This window comes from Parasteatoda tepidariorum, chromosome 9 (assembly GCF_982258835.1).
Source record: "Parasteatoda tepidariorum strain Cologne lab strain chromosome 9, Ptep-v5.0, whole genome shotgun sequence".
NCBI lineage: Eukaryota > Metazoa > Arthropoda > Arachnida > Araneae > Theridiidae > Parasteatoda > Parasteatoda tepidariorum.
Window position 1 is genome coordinate 15,823,695 of NC_141763.1, and position 18,922 is coordinate 15,842,616.

The 18,922-nt window shown below is 29.3% G+C and overlaps 1 protein-coding gene across 4 annotated transcripts in view; it reads left to right on the forward strand.

Annotated features, from left to right (window-relative positions):
• The window catches only part of LOC107448856 (WD repeat-containing protein WRAP73), a 37,020-nt gene extending 19,193 nt beyond the window's left edge, over window positions 1–17,827 (forward strand). For 3 of the 4 annotated variants that reach the window (XM_087150941.1, XM_087150942.1, XM_087150943.1), the window contains 6 exons: window positions 2,543–2,620; window positions 3,927–4,002; window positions 5,978–6,112; window positions 7,015–7,098; window positions 7,629–7,736; window positions 17,606–17,827. In XM_087150941.1, coding sequence (XP_087007067.1) covers window positions 2,543–2,620; window positions 3,927–4,002; window positions 5,978–6,112; window positions 7,015–7,098; window positions 7,629–7,736; window positions 17,606–17,709 — 585 coding nt within the window. In that variant the 3' untranslated portion in view covers window positions 17,710–17,827. Of the gene's footprint in view, window positions 1–2,542; window positions 2,621–3,926; window positions 4,003–5,977; window positions 6,113–7,014; window positions 7,099–7,628; window positions 7,737–17,605 lie in introns of those variants that run through there. The other variant, XM_087150944.1, reaches the window with a different exon arrangement.
• The last annotated feature ends 1,095 nt before the right edge of the window (window positions 17,828–18,922 follow it).

Consider the following 18,922-nt stretch of genomic DNA (forward strand, 5'->3'; position numbering starts at 1 on the left):
GCCAACTAATGTTCGTGCGATTTTGAGCAAATGAACTTTAAATTTATGTGTTGCCCTTTCTTGTGTAAGAGTAAATAAAGATTTTGCGATACTTTTACTTCTTACGCGCTAGCTTCTAATTGGAAAATTCTTTAAAGCCGTAATATTCATTTTTGTTCTCAGCCTTTGCTCTATTGGCAGTTTAATATGCTACTGAAATGGAGGTTTCCTAAGCTTGCTGTTCTGTTTGCTTCATGGCAGAATCGCAGTGATACGGCAACATTGTTACTGAGTTCTTGCAGAAAGATATTGCTTTTGAAAAGTGAAAGATTTTTTTTTTTGCAGAAATTTACACCTAAAATTTGAATCATGCAGTTAGATAATAGCTTTTTGGCCCACTCCAATTACATTGATAACATCGTAAATCGATATAATGTTGCAATTGTATTTTCGGCAGTTATTGATATTGATTTTTACATGGTTTTTAAATATCCCGATATACTATTTCAAACATTATGGTAAATTTGAATCGTGCATTTGAGTATTTACTTTTTTAAACAATGATTCTTTTACTTTTTTGGCTGTTATTGCTATTGATTTCTCCATAGTTTTTAAATCCGATAATTTGTACACGGTATTGTTTAGCACATCAACCTAATCTCAAAATGAAACATGCATTTGAGTAACCCCTTTTTGGGAAGTCTAATTCACTTTGATTTTGTCTTTCTTTCAGCAATTACTACTACGGATTTCATAATTTTTAATTATTATGCGAAGAAGGAAATAATTAGTGCGCTCCCCTCTAACAAAATGCGAGAATATCACCCATAATATTTGAATAAAAAAGTATTAAATGTTTAATTAAAAAAAGTTATATATAGTTTTTTTTGTAAACACAGTACTTTTGTTATTTTAAATTAGTAACATATATGTTTGTTATTACTAAAAGTTTTTTTGTAGAAAAATATTACTGCTAGAGAGTTTAGTCGCAGATAACTCAAAAAAATTTTGCCACAAGGTCTGTTTGCTGCTCAAAGTGATCGAAATATTTAAATAATTAGACCTTATTAAAGTTGAAAAATAAATAAAGTTGTATTAAAATTTGAGAAGAATTGTTTAACTAATTAATAATGTCACAAATTAAGCTCTTTGATATTATTCACAAACATTGTCTTATGTGACTAAATTTATGATTTCTGTTTCTTTTAAAAAGTTTTGAAAAGTGAATTTAAATTAAAAATAGTTAAGATCTATCTTATCCCTGTATTATATAACATTTACAAAGTTATGTTTGAAGACTTTAAATGCATATATATTTCATTCAGTTATACCAGTTGCTTTTTGTTGACCTGTTGTATAAGCCAACCCTCTATTTTTAAATGTGTGATAGTAAATTTATAGTATGTCAGGTGCTTAAGTTGACCACTAAAAAAAAAAAAAAAACACAAATATAAAAATTTTTGAAATTAAAAAAACTTTAAAAAAAATTATTGAGATTTCAAATTGTACCAAGATAAAAATATTTCACATCAAAAATGCTTACAAAGAAAGGTAACTCCCACACTGCTCTTATAGACACCGCGTGTTAAATGATACTAGTCACATTACAAAATGTAGATTCAAATGTTATGGCAAATATTTATTTAAAAAAAGTAGAATTTCAAATTCTTTGGATGGGGGTCAAGTCGTTTTTTTTGTGGGACACAGCAGAGGAGGAGGATGTAGCATGCATTGCAGATTGAAATCTGTATGACAACACTGCTATATCGTTATTGAATCTCACACATTTGACGTTCTGTGACTTGTAGCTTTATGATATACTTTAAAAGTTTTCATAGTGTTATGTTTTTTTGAAATACTCTCAAATGAATTATCTTAACTTTGCTTTTTTTAATTTTCTTCTGAGCACATTTTAAAGTATTGTTTCTAAAAAAACTTTAATATCTAAAGGCAGTTTGATGAGAGGAATTGCAAAATTAATTGTATATAAGATATTGGAAATGGTTTTTGAAAGAGGAAAATTATTGTAAGGTTATTCATATGTACCTCATTGTTCATAATACATCAATATTTCACAGTCAACGAATGTTTGACTTGATTACCGGTGTGTCAGTCGATTTCCTGATTTTTGTAAAATTTTAAGAGTGTGACTTACAATTTGATATGCACAGTAATAATTTTTGTTAAAATAGCTCTTGTTGTTATTTATACCTACTGATAATTTTATTTGTTTTGGTATCAGGATGTAATACAACATGTTATGTTTGTAATACCCAGATTTTAATTTTTATAAAGATTTTAAACTTAGAAAAGTTATTATAAATTTAAAATGAGATGTTTTTTTTTTTGTTTTTGATTTTCACAAAATTTTTTAAAAGTGTTAGATTTTTTTTAATTGATTTATGTGCATTTTAATTCTGCAAACATTACATTCATGAATGCTGGAATTGCTCTGTGGAGCTTTTTGTTTTTAAGCTTCAAATCTGTTTTTGTTTTCATTGATTCATATTCTTTTAGAACAAAAATTTGGCTCTATTAATTATTTATTGTCTCTCTTTCATAGATTTCTATTTTAAGTGGAAAAAATTATAACAAAATTATCACTCTAAATCTTCCAGAATCAATTCAGTCTTCTAAAACAGTAAGTTATCAAGCTTTATTTTGATTTTGATTTTTGTACTAAATGTAAAAGACATACCTGCCAAATCTCCTGTTTTTTAATGAAGACTCCTGTATTTTACGACCATTTCCTATTTACACATATATTTTCAAATTTCTCTGTATTCGTTGAAGAAATTTAAAAAAAATTATTTTGGCACTAAAATAACTGTAGATGGCAAAAATGCTTCTCTTATTCCTCAATAGAGGTTGCTACTGCCAGTACTGATGTCGAGTGTTAATAGTTTAAGTAGTTATAAATAATGTTTTAAAAAAATCTTCTTTAGATTAAGATTTATATACATATTTTTTACTTAGCTAAATGTAAGGGCTTATATTATTTCCAAATTTGAATTCTCTTTTTGGCTTACATGATTACACATATTGCTTCAAATTTTTACTCTTAGCCTAAAAAGTGCCGCTAGTAAAATCTCTGTTATTTTTTTTCTCCAATGTTGGCAGGTATGGAATCAACAAGTACATGTGTAGATTCCTAAATATCCTACATTAAGTCCATAACAACACACTTGGTTATTCAACACATAGATGGCTACGCGTTTTTGAAATTCTTAAAAAGTTAATCTTCTAATTAATAAATATCTGGTAATTACAGTTGTAGTGTTGAAAAAAATATTCAGTAGTAAGGGAATGTAATTTATTTATTATGATTGTTGCAATCTAATGTTAAAGTCTAAGTGAACTTTATGTTGTTTTTAATTGTTCAGTTTGAAATAGTTTTCACATTCTACACAATTTACAGTTGGCTGATGTAGAATTGTTTTTTAACTAAGAAAGTCTTAATACAGTAGAGGATTTTTATAACACAATGGTATAAACCGGAATTCTTCATAAATCACATTAGCTTTGTTGTTGTAAACAATCAAATTTGCAGATAAGAAATTCCTATAACTTTTTACATTATTTGTTTGTATGAATAGGTAAAAATTTGCTAAGAAATTAAAATTTCAAAAGCTAAGCAAACTAAAATTGATCAATTTATTTGTCGCTAGTTCTAATACTCCTGAAAACCTCAGTTTTTTTTCTATAAGAATAAATATTTAAGTCCAAATTTTCAAATTTGGTTTTATATAAAATAAAACATATTAACATAAATTTTAAGTTACAAATTATTTTATGTATAGTAGTTTGTAACCTCTGCTAATTTTGAAAACTTTAAGTGTCTTACAAAAAAATGGGACAACAGTCTTAAAGTTAGGTTTTTACAGTTTATCTTAAGAAATATTTTTATGTCACATTTAGAATTAATTCTGTTTCTACTTTATTGATAGACTGTTTATCGAATCATGGAAATGTCTTGTAATGAAGAAAGTGTGCTTAGAGATACTGCTGAGAAGTGGGAATTTTGTAGGTTTATATAGTTTAAAATACTTTATTTTGTCATTGTTTTGTTAAGCTACCAATTGTTGCATGTACTTACATATACAGTGAAACCTCCTGTTATGGACACTCCTGCAAAACGGACGCCTCTCAATACGGACATATTTTTCATTCCCCGGGAATCTTCTATGAATAAACCATTACGTACATTCTCCGCAAAGCGGACACTCCCGTAACCGGACGCGGACAGTCATTTTGGTCCTGAAACGTTGTTTTTTTATCTCTACAAACCGGACACTACTTTTTCTAAATAAATTGCAAGCTAAAAAAACTCAACTTTTCACCATTTTTAAAGCATGTAAATAAAACTTTTTGCCTTATTCATAACTAAAAATATTGTTAAGCTATTTCACCAGCGAAAAATCAATCTTTCTCCTGTCACCTTGCCTTATCTTTGTAAAGAAAGGAGAGAAAATGGTACTGCACTCCTGAAATAATTCTGACATCGGCATCTTTTGATCTTTTCATCTGGACCACACAGGTTATGAGACCCCTCAAGTTGAAATTGCTTTTCTCAATGCTTCTTCCCCATTGAAAATTTCTTTAATTTTCTTATCAATTTGAAGACTGTATTTAACACAACTGGGATAAAAAAAAAGAAAACAGAAGTATAATCTTTGAGATGTTTATATAAATGAAACATTTATTCAGACACTTGATAGCTGATCAATTGTGAATAATCATCTCCATAGGTCCTCATGACATACAGGTATGCATTACTTTTTTTTCCTGTGAATCATAGGAGGTTTATTTTCCAAGAAGGTATTAACCATGTTCCCTATCAAATGATAAGTAGGTTTAAGGGGATGTGAACCTAATAATTGAAACGGACTGAGGACAGTACGCTCCTATTTGGTATCATATGTGTAACTTGAGTATCTATGCTAATAGGGAAATTATATTTATTTATCTGTAGCTACATCCAGAATTATGTATTTATATCAAACTTCTTTATATATTCTTTTTTATCTTTCTTATTGTTTAAATAAATATTCTTGTAGATATTTAGAGTATCCTTGTAGATATTATTTAATAATTTCTACATCTTTAAGAATATTCAAAACAATTTACGGTGTTAAATTTCGTTATTAGGGTACCCTTCCCGTAAACGGACAACTCTCATAAACGGACAAATTTTTTGGTCCCATGAATGTCCGCTTAACGGAGGTTTCACTGTATATAGTTTCTCAGTTTATTATTTGTCTTTTTCACTTTCAGAAATTCCTATAACTTCCCTTATGTTAATAAATTTTATTTTTTAATAAAATTAATGGTTAGCTGAAATATTTCCTTTTAACCCTTTAGTGTGCCATTTATTTCTAGTAAAGGTAAAATAAAGAATTTTTGGAATTGACATTCATATCAGAATAGTAATTGATATAAGAAAAGAAAAACTCATTTTGCGTATAAAAATTAATTTAAATTTAATGCTTTTTTTTATTGGTAAGTATATTTAACACCACCTATTATGAACTTATTGACTTTTATTTTTCTTTATTTATAAAATAAATTTTATAAATGCTGCAAACTTCAGAAAGAATTATGCATTTTATAACTTTTATACATTTTCTTATGCTAAAAAATGGTTGCCAATATACTGCAAGAAAGCTGAAGTTATTAACAAATGAAAACCTAAATTAAAAGTGGTAGAAAAGTTAATATGGACATTAAAAATTAGTGGTAAGTATACTTACCACTGCTTTAGAAAGGGCTAACTGGATATTTGTTTTTCTCAGTAAGTTTCAGATTAAATTAAATTTCCAATTTTTAGATCTGTACCTTTATGAAACAAAAAATTTGGATTAGCTACATCAAGTATTAGTGATAATTAGAATAACTCATAACAGAAAAATGGTGTAAAATTCTCAATTATATTTTAAGTTTGCATTATAAGAAATTACTAAATTTTGTATTCCAAAATAATTAATTAATCTTGTTTCAGATGCAGTCGATGGTGAAAGACCAGTATCCATACCTCAGTTTCATCTAAGCAAGAAAGGGAATCATAAGGCTTCTAAAACTGGAATTAATTTACTTGTTGTCAGTCCAGATGAGCAACATGTAGCCATTGTAAGTTGTAAGTAAATATATCTATTACTTTTTAATCAAATGATTTGTGTGTTAGTAGCTTGTTGTTTTGATTTCACATGTACTTTATTAACTTTAAGTTTGTTCTTAAATCTTTATAAGTTATTTTTAAGTAATATTGTGCTTTTTTAACTTATAAATTTAATATTTATTATATCAAGCATTAAATAACTTCACTTAACTGGGATTGCTTTATCAAGTCTTAACTATATATACATATTCAGGCTATATATATAACATATTCATATTCTACATATAGTCTAAGGAGATTCACACATAATATTTATTCATTTTAATATTAATTCAGAAAAAAAAGGATGAAATTTTATTTAAAAAACCGGAAAAAAAAATATAATCTTTTCATCAGCCCACACGATTATATCCGCAAGACAGAGTGCTTTCTGATATTGTATTAATAAAGCCAAGGCAAAATATAATAAAAAGCCAAAGCAAAATTAATGAAATTTCATCCTTTTTTTTCTTTTTTTTTTTAACTGTTGTTTGTTATTATTTTACTTATTATTCCCCCTCTTTTTTTTCCATATGTCTATAATTTTTCTTTGTTTTATCTTCATTTTGAACTTAACTAATGAGTTCTGTTTACTTGCAGCTTAAGCGCAATAAATGAAACTTATTGTTTTTCTCAACTTTCTTCATGTTTTCTTGTATTTATTTATATATATATACTCACACACGCTCAAAGTTTACAAACAAAAATAAATTTATATTTTATGCTTTGAATGCCATTATACCTACATTTCTTAATTCAGCTTAAAATATTCATAATGTTAATATTATCTATTGAATCTATTTTTAAGAATGTCTAAAATCCTATTACAAATTGAAACAAATATTTGTAATAATAAATTTTTATGATTCTCTCACTTTTAGGTTCAGCTCCCAATGTCATTTTCATCTTCAATATGAAATTATTTTCACTCTCTGATATACTTATTCAAAATGAAAAAATAAAAGGTAATTTCTAAAATTTTTTTACATGTTTGTATACTGAGTGAGTCTTTTAGTGGTTCCTTTTTGATAATGCAATCAAATAAACACATTAAAAATTTTCCAAATGTTATTCTTTCATCAGAAAAAACAAACCTTCCAAATACGAAGCTTTAATTTCAATAAAAAATACTTTTTAGTGCTGTATCAAATTTTGTTTTTTACTGAAAATTGTTTATTAATAGGAAAATTCATATATATATAAAGCATCTGATTAGTATGATTTAGGCAAATAGATCAAACCAGATCTAATAAAACTGTTACTTAGCTTTTGAAAAGTGGTGAATCAAATATTATTTGTTAATATTTTAACCTGTTCTGGTCTACTTTTTTTACAGAGTTATTTGAAATATAATTATTAAATAAATATTATTAAATAATTATTATTAAATAAAAAAATGTTTTGTGGTAACTATGAACTGGTTACAAAATTCTCCTTTTGTTGTATATTAAGATTGTAAGTAAGTAAATCAGTTTATACTCCATTATTGTTTTAGGTGTGACTTGGCATCCAAGAAAACCGATTTTGGCTTTCTTTTCTGGTTGTAGCCATTTGGATTTGTGGACTCCAACGTGCTGCCTTCGAATGATCTCACCTTTTGTTGGTTGGTAGATTTTATTTATACAAAGATTATTTGTTTCCAAAGAATATTAAAATTTTGACACAAAATAATTTTATCCATTTTTATAAATAACATTAAATGGAATTGATGAGTGAAATAATATAGACAAATTAGATCAGTAAATAAAAAATAAAAAAAATCTATATTTTTTATCTTCTACTATTATTACAGTCTTGTCTGTCTTCATTTTTTCAGTTATAGATTGAAAAATAAAATAAATCATTTAAAATTATGTTGTTTTAATTATAATAAAATGCAAAATTTGAACAGAATTGGTAAACAATTCTTAAGGAAATTTTTTTTTTAAAATGTGACTTTTTAAAATTTTTTTGGACTTTTTGATTAATATGTTAGAATTTTGCTTCTATTCTTGTCTTTTAACATGTATAAAATTTAAACAGGCTTGACAAAATAGCTTTTAAGTAAATGAAAATTGAAAAATTTGGTATTTGTTGAAATTTTATTAGTCAAAAATTATTTTATTGATTTTGTTTGAAATTTGTGTTTTGTCTTTTAAACTACCATAGTTTAAAATGATGTAAAAATTTGTGTACCTTACGATTAAAAATTTTTTTGGCAATTAATTAAAATCTGAGAATTAAGTTATAATTAATAATAATAATAAATTACATAATAATTAAAAAATTTGAAAGAAATTAATCAAGTAAATAATAATATATATAAAATTTAAAAAAAAGTAATTTAAAATTTCATTTCTCAAAAATTTTTCAACCCACTTCATTCAAATTTTGGTTTTTGACATTTAAATTTGGGCAAATGTGTGATGTGACAAGATATGTAAATTGATAATTACAAAATTAAACAATGGAAAATGCTAGATAATAATATTTTACTTGAAATCCTTTACGGTAAATGAGTTTTAAACAAAATGTGCAAAAAATAAATATAAGATTGTGCAATCCAAACTTTGCTTCCAATCTAGAAATTAATTCGACAATATTTTCTAGATTGCATCTACCAGATTAAATTTTGAGAGTTTGGAATTCAAATCCATTAGAAAAAAAGGTTTGCTTTTTATAAAAATGAAATTTTTTAGGCTGATTTTCAAATCTAATCAATATTTAAAATTATTTAGTTAGCACCTTTCAGGTCAAACCTTCCAAACATAAAGTTTGACATTTAGTACTAAAATATTCCATTATTAGAAGTAAAGATATGGAAATATAATTGACTAACTTGTAGCAGAAAGTAAAAAATAATTATTTTATTGTTTAATTAATGTAAAATTTAGCTTTTTGTATAAACAAATTTTGGTTTTCAATAATCTTAATTAGTAGAAATTTTTTTTGCTTTATGAATCATGTGTTTTTTAAAAACTATCTTACATAGTAACTTTTTTATATTTGCTAATTGTTATGTTTTTATTAAATTAATTTACAATAAATAATAGTATTTTGAATTTTATTTTTCTGTCATTTATAATATTGGTGCATTTTTTTATTTATCAGCTTAAAACAATAAAGTGTGTATTTCCTTTTATCTACATAACTATTTAAAGAATGCATGCAAAAGCTTCATTATGAAACAAATCCCTCATTGAACTGAATTCATGTTAATTGTATTTCCAAAATAAAAATACCCTTTTTAAGTTTTTATGATGTTTTAAAACTCAGGGGGGGGGGAAATTAGTTCATTTCCTTATGTACTATTGTATTTAAACTCTAACTAACCTTTAAACTCTATATCCAAGTGATCAATTAAAGATGTATTGGTCTTTAGCTCCTGTAGGGCAGTTGGTTAAGGTGTCACTAACACTGCTGGTAGAAAAGGGGGGGGGGTTGTGAGTTCAATCCTCGAAATAGACTTAATCAGCGTATATGTGCATCAAAGTGCACATTAAATCTGTTGACTTGGCATAACTACCAATCCTGCTGGAGTTTTCAGTAGACTACTGGATTTTGCCAGTTTCTCCTGGTTTTTGTACATTTTAGAAGATTCCATAAAATAGAGTAAGTTGCATGAAAAAATCCCTATTGAAATAGATTTTTCATACATATTATTACTTGCTTGAATATTTAAATAAGTATTACTAATACATAATGAAGCAAACCTCATTTATAGAAATCAGTTCAAAACTTTTTTTGTTCTAAAATGTTCAGTTTATTTTTATTCAGAACTCTCTTTTTAAGTTAATTAAAAAATCTTTTTAACTATCTTTGATGAATTAAATGCCTATTAATATTCAAAATTATTAGTAGACATAATACATAACATTTCAAGTATGTTTAATGTCAATCATAATTGGAAAATATTGCAGTTTTTCTATTTTGATGACTATAAAAATTCCCTATGTGTGTGGTGATGTTCAGTTCATCACCACACACATTAAGATAAGAATAAAAATGAATAACAATTAAAAATAATATACTCTTAAGTAAGAGAACAAGATCATTAGAATGATCACTAATTGCAAGGTGTTAAAACTATTTATTTAAAGTTGATCATTTAAGATATTTAGAGTTACAAATTTTGTTCCAGGAAGGCATTCACACTAATTAATAATAGGTACATAAAAAATGAATTTACATGAAATTATACATTATGAAGCTGCACTGCTACAATATAAAATAAATAAAAAAATAATTAAGGGGTGATAGAAAATCTTATAATATAACTTAGCTGTTGAGGATCCTCATATTTTTTTTGTGTCTTAACCTCAGCTCTCCAAAACCATGTGTGTCCTTTCCTTTCTCTCTCACCTCCTCTAACCAAGCCCCCAAAGCATACTCAACTCTTATTGGCTGTTACCACCATCACAAAATAAGTAGGGCTATACTTGCTATTTCTTTTTTTTTTTTTTTTTAATTTTATTTTTGGCTAAATTATTTAAGGGCAGAAAAAGGCAGGTGAAAACTTATGAAAGAGAAACTAAAACTTTAAAGTAATTATAGCAGTGCAGAGCAGTGCAGCAAAGATAAAAGTAACAAAACATCATAAAAGCAATACCACATATATATAAAAGTAACAAAACATCATAAAAGCAATACCACATATATCTTTCCCCCTGGGGAAAAAAAAATTTAATAAATTAAATTTTTTTTCTTGAAAAAGGTCACTGACTAGTAGGATCTTTTGGAAGAAGTCACTGATTAGTTATTCTTGCATAAGGATGGTTACCGTTGCAACACAAACTATGGAGTCTGATGTTGAAGAGAAGTGAGGTGGGAGAACTGAGTGATCAGGATGAGCAGTGTGTCTGTTTGAAAGTTCAATTCAGTAAATTAACAAGAAGGTGTTGTGTTTTATGGATGAGGTTGCAGCAGGGATCAATGATGCATATAGGTATCATGAAATATTATTTTTTTTTAAGACAATGGCTACCACGCAGCTGAGCATTTACCAATGAAAAGCGAAACAATCAAGAGATATTTGTGGCCTTATGATGCCTCAGGAGTACCTATCTTTCACACGCCATTGAAGAGTTCAGAAGTTAGAGTGGCCGGCATGATTTTCTGGCGAGGATTCAGCAAACACTTTCTCTTTGAGACAGATCCACTCACAGGCAACAACTCAGCAGTCACTTCCATAGGACTGATCCACTCAGACTCCCAACCAGACTAATTCTGAAAGAGTTCCACTTAAACGTCCTTAAAGTTCACATTAAATTGCTTTTAGTTCAGTAACATGAAGAGATTTAGTCACGAAGCTTTCTTGATTACCATGATAAGCACTTTACACATACACAACATAAAGAATTATAATATATATATACAATGACAAAAACATAGTATAAAATAGCACATTAAATACACATTATTACAAAGTAGTTACACCCTTTTATTTTTTTACAAATCCCTGAGGATCTCTAGGTCTGAGATTATATCTCGGTTCTACCACATCTGACGAATCAGATTCTGATAAAGAATCATTTAAAAATGAAACGGGTGAAATAGATGTATCACGAAAGAAATCATATGAAGAATTACTTTCTTCACTTTGAACATCTGTTTGTACATCACGATTTAATTGAGCCCTACAGGGTTGTGATACAAAATAACCAAAACTTAGTAATTCTTTCTCATTAATGGGCTTCATTAAGGCAGGATATAATTTTTTATCCACAGCAGGGTGTCTAACCTCACACCCTTTAAGGTTATCACTAATTACCGAATTTTCTTCCTCAAATATGGAAGACGATGGAAATATTTCTCTCTCTGGAATTTTTATTATACGATTGACATGAGATGTGGTAGTCTTTAATGGGTTAGCTACTAAAGTTAATTCAAACAGGACAGGGGAACATCTCTTTGTCACCCTATAAGGACCATGGTTTAATTTTGAGAGTTTTTTCGAGGTGTGAACTTTAATTTTAGGTGTATGAAGATAAACCAAATCCCCTAATTTTATATCTTTGATATGTCTAGTTGTGGCAGTAGAAGCAACCTGGTTATCAGCAGCTTTCTCTAAATTTTCTTTTACAATGGCAAATGCCTGTTGCAATCTAGGAATCAATTCTTGAACATAGGTAGGATTATCATTGTATGTCCTAAACTTTGACGAAAATATTAAGTCATATGGCATCACCAGATCACGACCATATATTATGTATGCTGGGGTTTGCTTTATTGTACGATGGAATGCTGTGCGAAAAGCCATTAGAGCCAAGGGAACACGTTCACACCAATCTGTTTGGTTTATACTAACAAGATGGCTGAGGGAATCAATGAGTGTTTTGTTTAATCTTTCTACTACACCGTTTCCTTGCGGATTATAACTTACAGTATGCTGCTTTTGAATGCCAAGTGTATCATATACTTGTTGCATTGCTTCGGAAATGAAATTCGTTCCTCGGTCTGAGTAAAAAGTTTCCATGAGTCCATGACGTGAAATGAAATCAATCAAAACTTGAGCAACAGTAGAGCTTTGGATGTTAGGTACAGGATATGCCTCAGGATACCGTGAAAAATAGTCTGTTATAACAAGTAACCATTTATTTCCATTTTTTGAAGTCACTAGGGGTCCAACTGCATCAATGCTACATTTTTGAAAGGGTCTACTGGCAGTTGGAATCTTTTGTAAAGGTGCCTTGTTTGAGGCTTTAAATCCTTTACGTTCAATACACGAGGGACAAGAAGCAACATAATTTTTAACATTTTTGTACATATTATACCAAAAAAAATTTTCTTTGACTCTATGAAGGGTTCTCGATAAACCTGGGTGGGCAACACTGTTATTATCATGACATTGTACTAATACAAGTTGAATTAAAGTTTTGGGAACAACTAGTTTAGGATTTAAGGAATTAACCCTAGAGCACAGTAAGACACCATTCTTTAGAAAAAAATTTGGAGAAGACGGGGAAAATTTTACATGAACACTTAATTTTCTCACAATTTTCTGGCAATGAGGATCATTTTTCTGTTCATCTATTAATTGCTTTTGTGATAGGTTAACTAACTGAAAGACTTTTAAATTGCTTTCTTGGGACTGCACACAATTTATGGTATCATTTGTTTTTAACCGCGATAGGTAGTCTGCCATAAGATTCAATTTTCCTGCCTTATGTATTACTTTGTATGAATAAGATTGCAAGGTCATTATCCAACGTGCAATCCTTGAATTATGATCTTTTAGATTTAGTACGTAAGATAAGCTCTTTTGATCGCAATAAATGGTGAATTCTTTTCCGATTAAATATTGTTTGAAGTGTTGAACACCAAAAATAATTGCCAATGCTTCCTTTTCAAAAACAGAATAATTTATTTCACTATCCTTTAATTTCCTAGAGGCAAAACTGATAGGATGCTGAAAACCAGTCTCATCTTCCTGAACTAATACAGCACCCAACGAATGTTTACTCGCATCAGTACAGAGAGCAAACTGTTTATGGAAATCTGGTAAAGCCAGGCACGGTTGAGATATTAAATGGTTTCGCAATTTTTCAAAAGCGTTTTGCTCAAGTTCAGTCCAAACAAAAGGAACCTTTTCTTTGGTAATATTAGTAAGGGGAAGAGCTAATTTCGAGTAATTTGGTATGAACCTACGATAAAAGCCTGTCAAACCAATAAATGCTCGCACCTCACGTTTACTCTTAGGAGGAAGAGCCCTTTGAATAGTCTGAATGTTTTTAGGATCTGGCATTACTTTTCCTTCTATAACACGGTGGCCAAGATAAGTTACTTCATCTTTTAGCAAAGAGCATTTTTTTGGTTTTAACTTTAGGTTTGCCTGATTGAGACGTTCAAACACAATACGCAGCTTTTCCATGTGCTCGTCAAATGTCCGACTTGCTATGATGACATCATCAATATAACAGCCAATAGATAAGTCTGACAAACCGGCCAATACAATGGACATTAGTCGTTGAAAGCTAGAACTGGCATTTTTTAAGCCAAAAGCCATGCGCACATATTCAAAATTTCCAAGTTCAGTGGCGATTCCGGTTAAATGAGCATCATTGGGATGCATGTGCATCTGGTGAAAACCCGACGTTAAATCTAAACTAGAGAAAAACTTTGAACCCGAAAGTAAATCTATCATTTCATTTAGATTTGGTATAGGAAAATTATCAGGTAAAGTTTTTGCATTTAGTTTTCTTAAGTCAGCTACCAACCGATATGAACCATCCGCCTTTTTAACTAGAAGCACGGGAGCAGCATAGCTAGACGTTGACGGCTGAATAATTCCCGCATCTAACAGTTTGTTAAGCTGACTCTTCATTTCCGCTTTTAAATGATAAGGCACGCGGTAAGGTTTCTGACGAACGGGAATATCATCGGTCAACTTAATGCGGTGCTGAACCAGTGAGCAAGAACCTAATTCACTTACATCATTTGCAAAAACATTCTTGAATTCTAGCAAAAGATCGGAAATCATCTTTCTTTGATTTTCATTTAAGTGGTTCAGATTAAACAGTTTCAAAAAATCGCAGTCATTTTCAGTAATTGTGTTTATCATTGATTTCTCACTATGTTTAATTTCTTCGACTGTGATATCTTTGATTGTGCTTATTTTAGCATTTTTGTTTAACGCAAGGGTACTATCATTAGGGTTAAAAATTTGAATCAAGCATGTGGAATTTTCCAAAACCTCAGTTACAGCATGAGCAACAAAATAATTAGCTTCTTTAATGTTAGTATTAGGTTGAATATATATAAAGTCACCTTTTGAAAATTTATTTGAACCAGAAATTCTTACATAAACATTATTTATTGAGTGTGGCGGTAATTTATGTTTCTTACTCAAGACACCAAAACTGTGTTTGTTACATAATTTAGAATCATTTACATTATTTAAACTGTTGCTTGGCTCTGTACACTTGGCCTTATTTACAATTATGTAATCATTTTTGTCAATGGAATTCAACCATTTTATAGCAATCATGTTATTAAATAACAGACAATTTGAGCAATCAATTATGAATTTATGTTTCCTTAAGAATTCAAATCCTAAAATAATATCAAAATCTGATGATAAAGTTTTATTGGAGACTATAAATTCAGTTAAAAATGACTCTTCATTAAGAGAGATTACAGAGTCTATTTTTGAGCAAGCCCCTATGTCAATACCAGTGACTGCAGTTAGATTAGAGTTATATTCTTTAACTTTAAAATTGTTTAACATGTGAAACACATTAGGCGATACAACATTAACCGTGGCTCCAGTGTCAATCAAGGCTCTACAGGTTAAATTATCAAGTTTTATGGATATTATTGGCAAAGGGTTTGGACTTAAACTTCATATACGATTTTGATTTGGATCTACTTGGGGTTTTACTGAAAAAATGGATCCTTCATTCATTCGCCCCTCTAGCAGTTTGGGGGAAACTCATTTGATTTAGGAGCTCCCTGATAAAAATGATCATTTAATGCTTCAGGGTTATGTTGCATAGGCGGATAAAATGGCGAATGGGGTGGTTGGGTATATTGCGTAGGAGGACGAAATAACAAAGGTGGCGGCTGGCTAGGAAAATTATTAGTACCTTGGTTAAAATACCCTGGAGGATTAGCATGATGACCCCCATTATAGTTGGATTGACCTGGATTATAGCTCCGACGACCCCTATAGAAATTTGAGCGATCCCTGTTATAGCTTGCACGTTTCTTTTTTCTGCAATCAATTTCATCATGTCCGATTATCTTACAATAGTTACAAAATTGTGGAGACTTATCAGAAGTTTGGGAAGCAGTAAGCCTATCTAATTGTATCTGCATATCTCGAACATTTTTAGTTAAAGTCGTTATTACATTTACCAAGTCATCATGTACCTCTTCCGAGTTTCGCATTTGGGTATTGTTTAAGGAATTTACATTAGGAGTAATGGTTTGTAAAGATGCTTCAACTCGACTAGTTATCTTTATGGCTTCTTCGAAGGTCTGAGGGTCTAAAAGGATTACCTGAGCTTTTAACATTGGTTTCAAACCGTTAACAAATTGCGACAATTTAACTTTTTCTTGGAATTCGAGAGGTAGATTCGAAGATTTGGCTAAGCCTTCAATACGCATAGCAAAGTCTCGAGATTTTTCACCAGTGTTTTGTTCAGCGGTTGAAAATGCAGCAAAAGTTTGGGCAAAAGAGGATTTTGGAGTGAAATAATCTTTGATACTTTTCTTTAGAGCTTCATAATCCAAATCTTTCCCTTCTAATGAATTATTATATAATTTTCTAACAACGCCCTCCATTTTTAATTTAGTTATAATCAATAGTTGTTCCTTTGACCATTCAGCTAATTTTGCTGTGGTTTCCAAGGATTCAAAAAAATCATTATAATTCTGATCATTTAAGGTGGGGATCAAAGACAACAAAAATGGGGATTTCAAACCTTCAGCCATATTTAATAGCTTATGTTTGCTAATAAATAATATATAAATAACAGTATCTATAGATACTACCACATAACAAAATATTAATTAATGTGTCTGCCTATCCTGGTCACGGCACCAAAAATATATGTGGTGATGTTCAGTTCATCACCACACACATTAAGATAAGAATAAAAATGAATAACAATTAAAAATAATATACTCTTAAGTAAGAGAACAAGATCATTAGAATGATCACTAATTGCAAGGTGTTAAAACTATTTATTTAAAGTTGATCATTTAAGATATTTAGAGTTACAAATTTTGTTCCAGGAAGGCATTCACACTAATTAATAATAGGTACATAAAAAATGAATTTACATGAAATTATACATTATGAAGCTGCACTGCTACAATATAAAATAAATAAAAAAATAATTAAGGGGTGATAGAAAATCTTATAATATAACTTAGCTGTTGAGGATCCTCATATTTTTTTTGTGTCTTAACCTCAGCTCTCCAAAACCATGTGTGTCCTTTCCTTTCTCTCTCACCTCCTCTAACCAAGCCCCCAAAGCATACTCAACTCTTATTGGCTGTTACCACCATCACAAAATAAGTAGGGCTATACTTGCTATTTCCTTTTTTTTTTTTTTTAATTTTATTTTTGGCTAAATTATTTAAGGGCAGAAAAAGGCAGGTGAAAACTTATGAAAGAGAAACTAAAACTTTAAAGTAATTATAGCAGTGCAGAGCAGTGCAGCAAAGATAAAAGTAACAAAACATCATAAAAGCAATACCACATATATATAAAAGTAACAAAACATCATAAAAGCAATACCACATGTGTAAAATATTTAGTACAATATGCAATAATTATATCGTGAAATTTATATTAGTGCGTAAAATCTACTGGATTTTTTCCTATACACGTTGGCAGCTAGGTGTTGAAGTGAATGAAGTTTGGAAAGAAGGCTGCCAGCTCAGGCATTGTCTGACCAGAGTCAAAATTACACAAAAGATAGTGGTGGTGTGTTGGCTGGGTGGTGTGTGTATTTGTCTTTAACATAGCAATTTTTGTTTTTCCAGATGAATTGCTGATCAAAAATATTAAATGGTCTACTACTGGTGAATCAATTATTTTGAATGGAAAACAATGCTCTACACTTTTAACATTGCCTTTATTTTCTTGACGCAACAATGAATTTTGTAAAACTTTGTTGTATTTATAAAAGAAAAACATGTATGAAGTAAGTGCCAGAAATACTTGTAAATATGTATATTGAATTAAAATATTTATTTAGCTTTTCATTTTTGTTTTCAGCTTCTGTTTCTTTCTTACTTAATCATCACACAACTTTGCAGAGTATTATTACATAGCCACATATTATGTTGAGTATTATATTAGTATTATCACATATGCCACCCCTAAAACGTGGCTTTATAGTTTTGCGCAAGCAGCCATATGTCATGAGAGACACTAAGATATCTCTGACTTATCTGAATATCAGTGATTTAAATGCAACAATTCTACTGTATACGGTATATATAAGTGCAATAGCTTTAGACATCAATCATAACACTGAATATTGATTTCAATCGTAAACTATGAAGAAGGAAAGTAAGGGGGAACAGTAGATATATAGCCAACATAAGCCTCATTATTTTGAAATTAGCGCCAGAATTTTCTTTAGTACGAAGGAAGATAATCAACAGACGTCTACATATGTTTGCTTTATGAACATATGGGGACAAATTTTTCAGAGAGAAGCAAACTAAAATGGTGTTTTTCACTTTTTTATATTGATACTCATAAAATGTACATAAAACTGTATTCCATTTTGCTCTTTTTTTGATATTAGCAATTGACAGTGATTTTAAAATTGAATGTGACAGGAAGCTTCCTATAATATACCATACCATACTTGTTGCATTCAGCTTTTTCTGTATTAATATTAGCTGACATGAAAAATTAATGAAATGAACCCTACTTAAAAATTTTTGATTTAATTATTTTTTTTAAAAAAAGTCAAAAATTTTTAACATTTTGGTACTTAACTTTGTTAAATTTTAAAATTGCACGAGTTTACAAGAAAAAATTCCTTAGAATTGTAATTCCTAAAATGTTTGTTGAATGCTAGTTATTTTATGCATGAAAATTAAACAAAATCAGTTAATAACTCGCAAATGAAATTCACACACACACACAAAAAAAAAAACTTATCTATGCTTAAACTTCAACTTATTTCCTGACTAAACTATTGGGACCATATTTTCCAGATTGCACCATTTCCCTTATTTTGTCCCTTTGTTTAGTCGTGAAACTAAATACATTGGGGAAAAAATGTTTATCTAGAGTTATACTTTACATTTGATTTTATAATTTAATGTTCAGCATAAATGAAA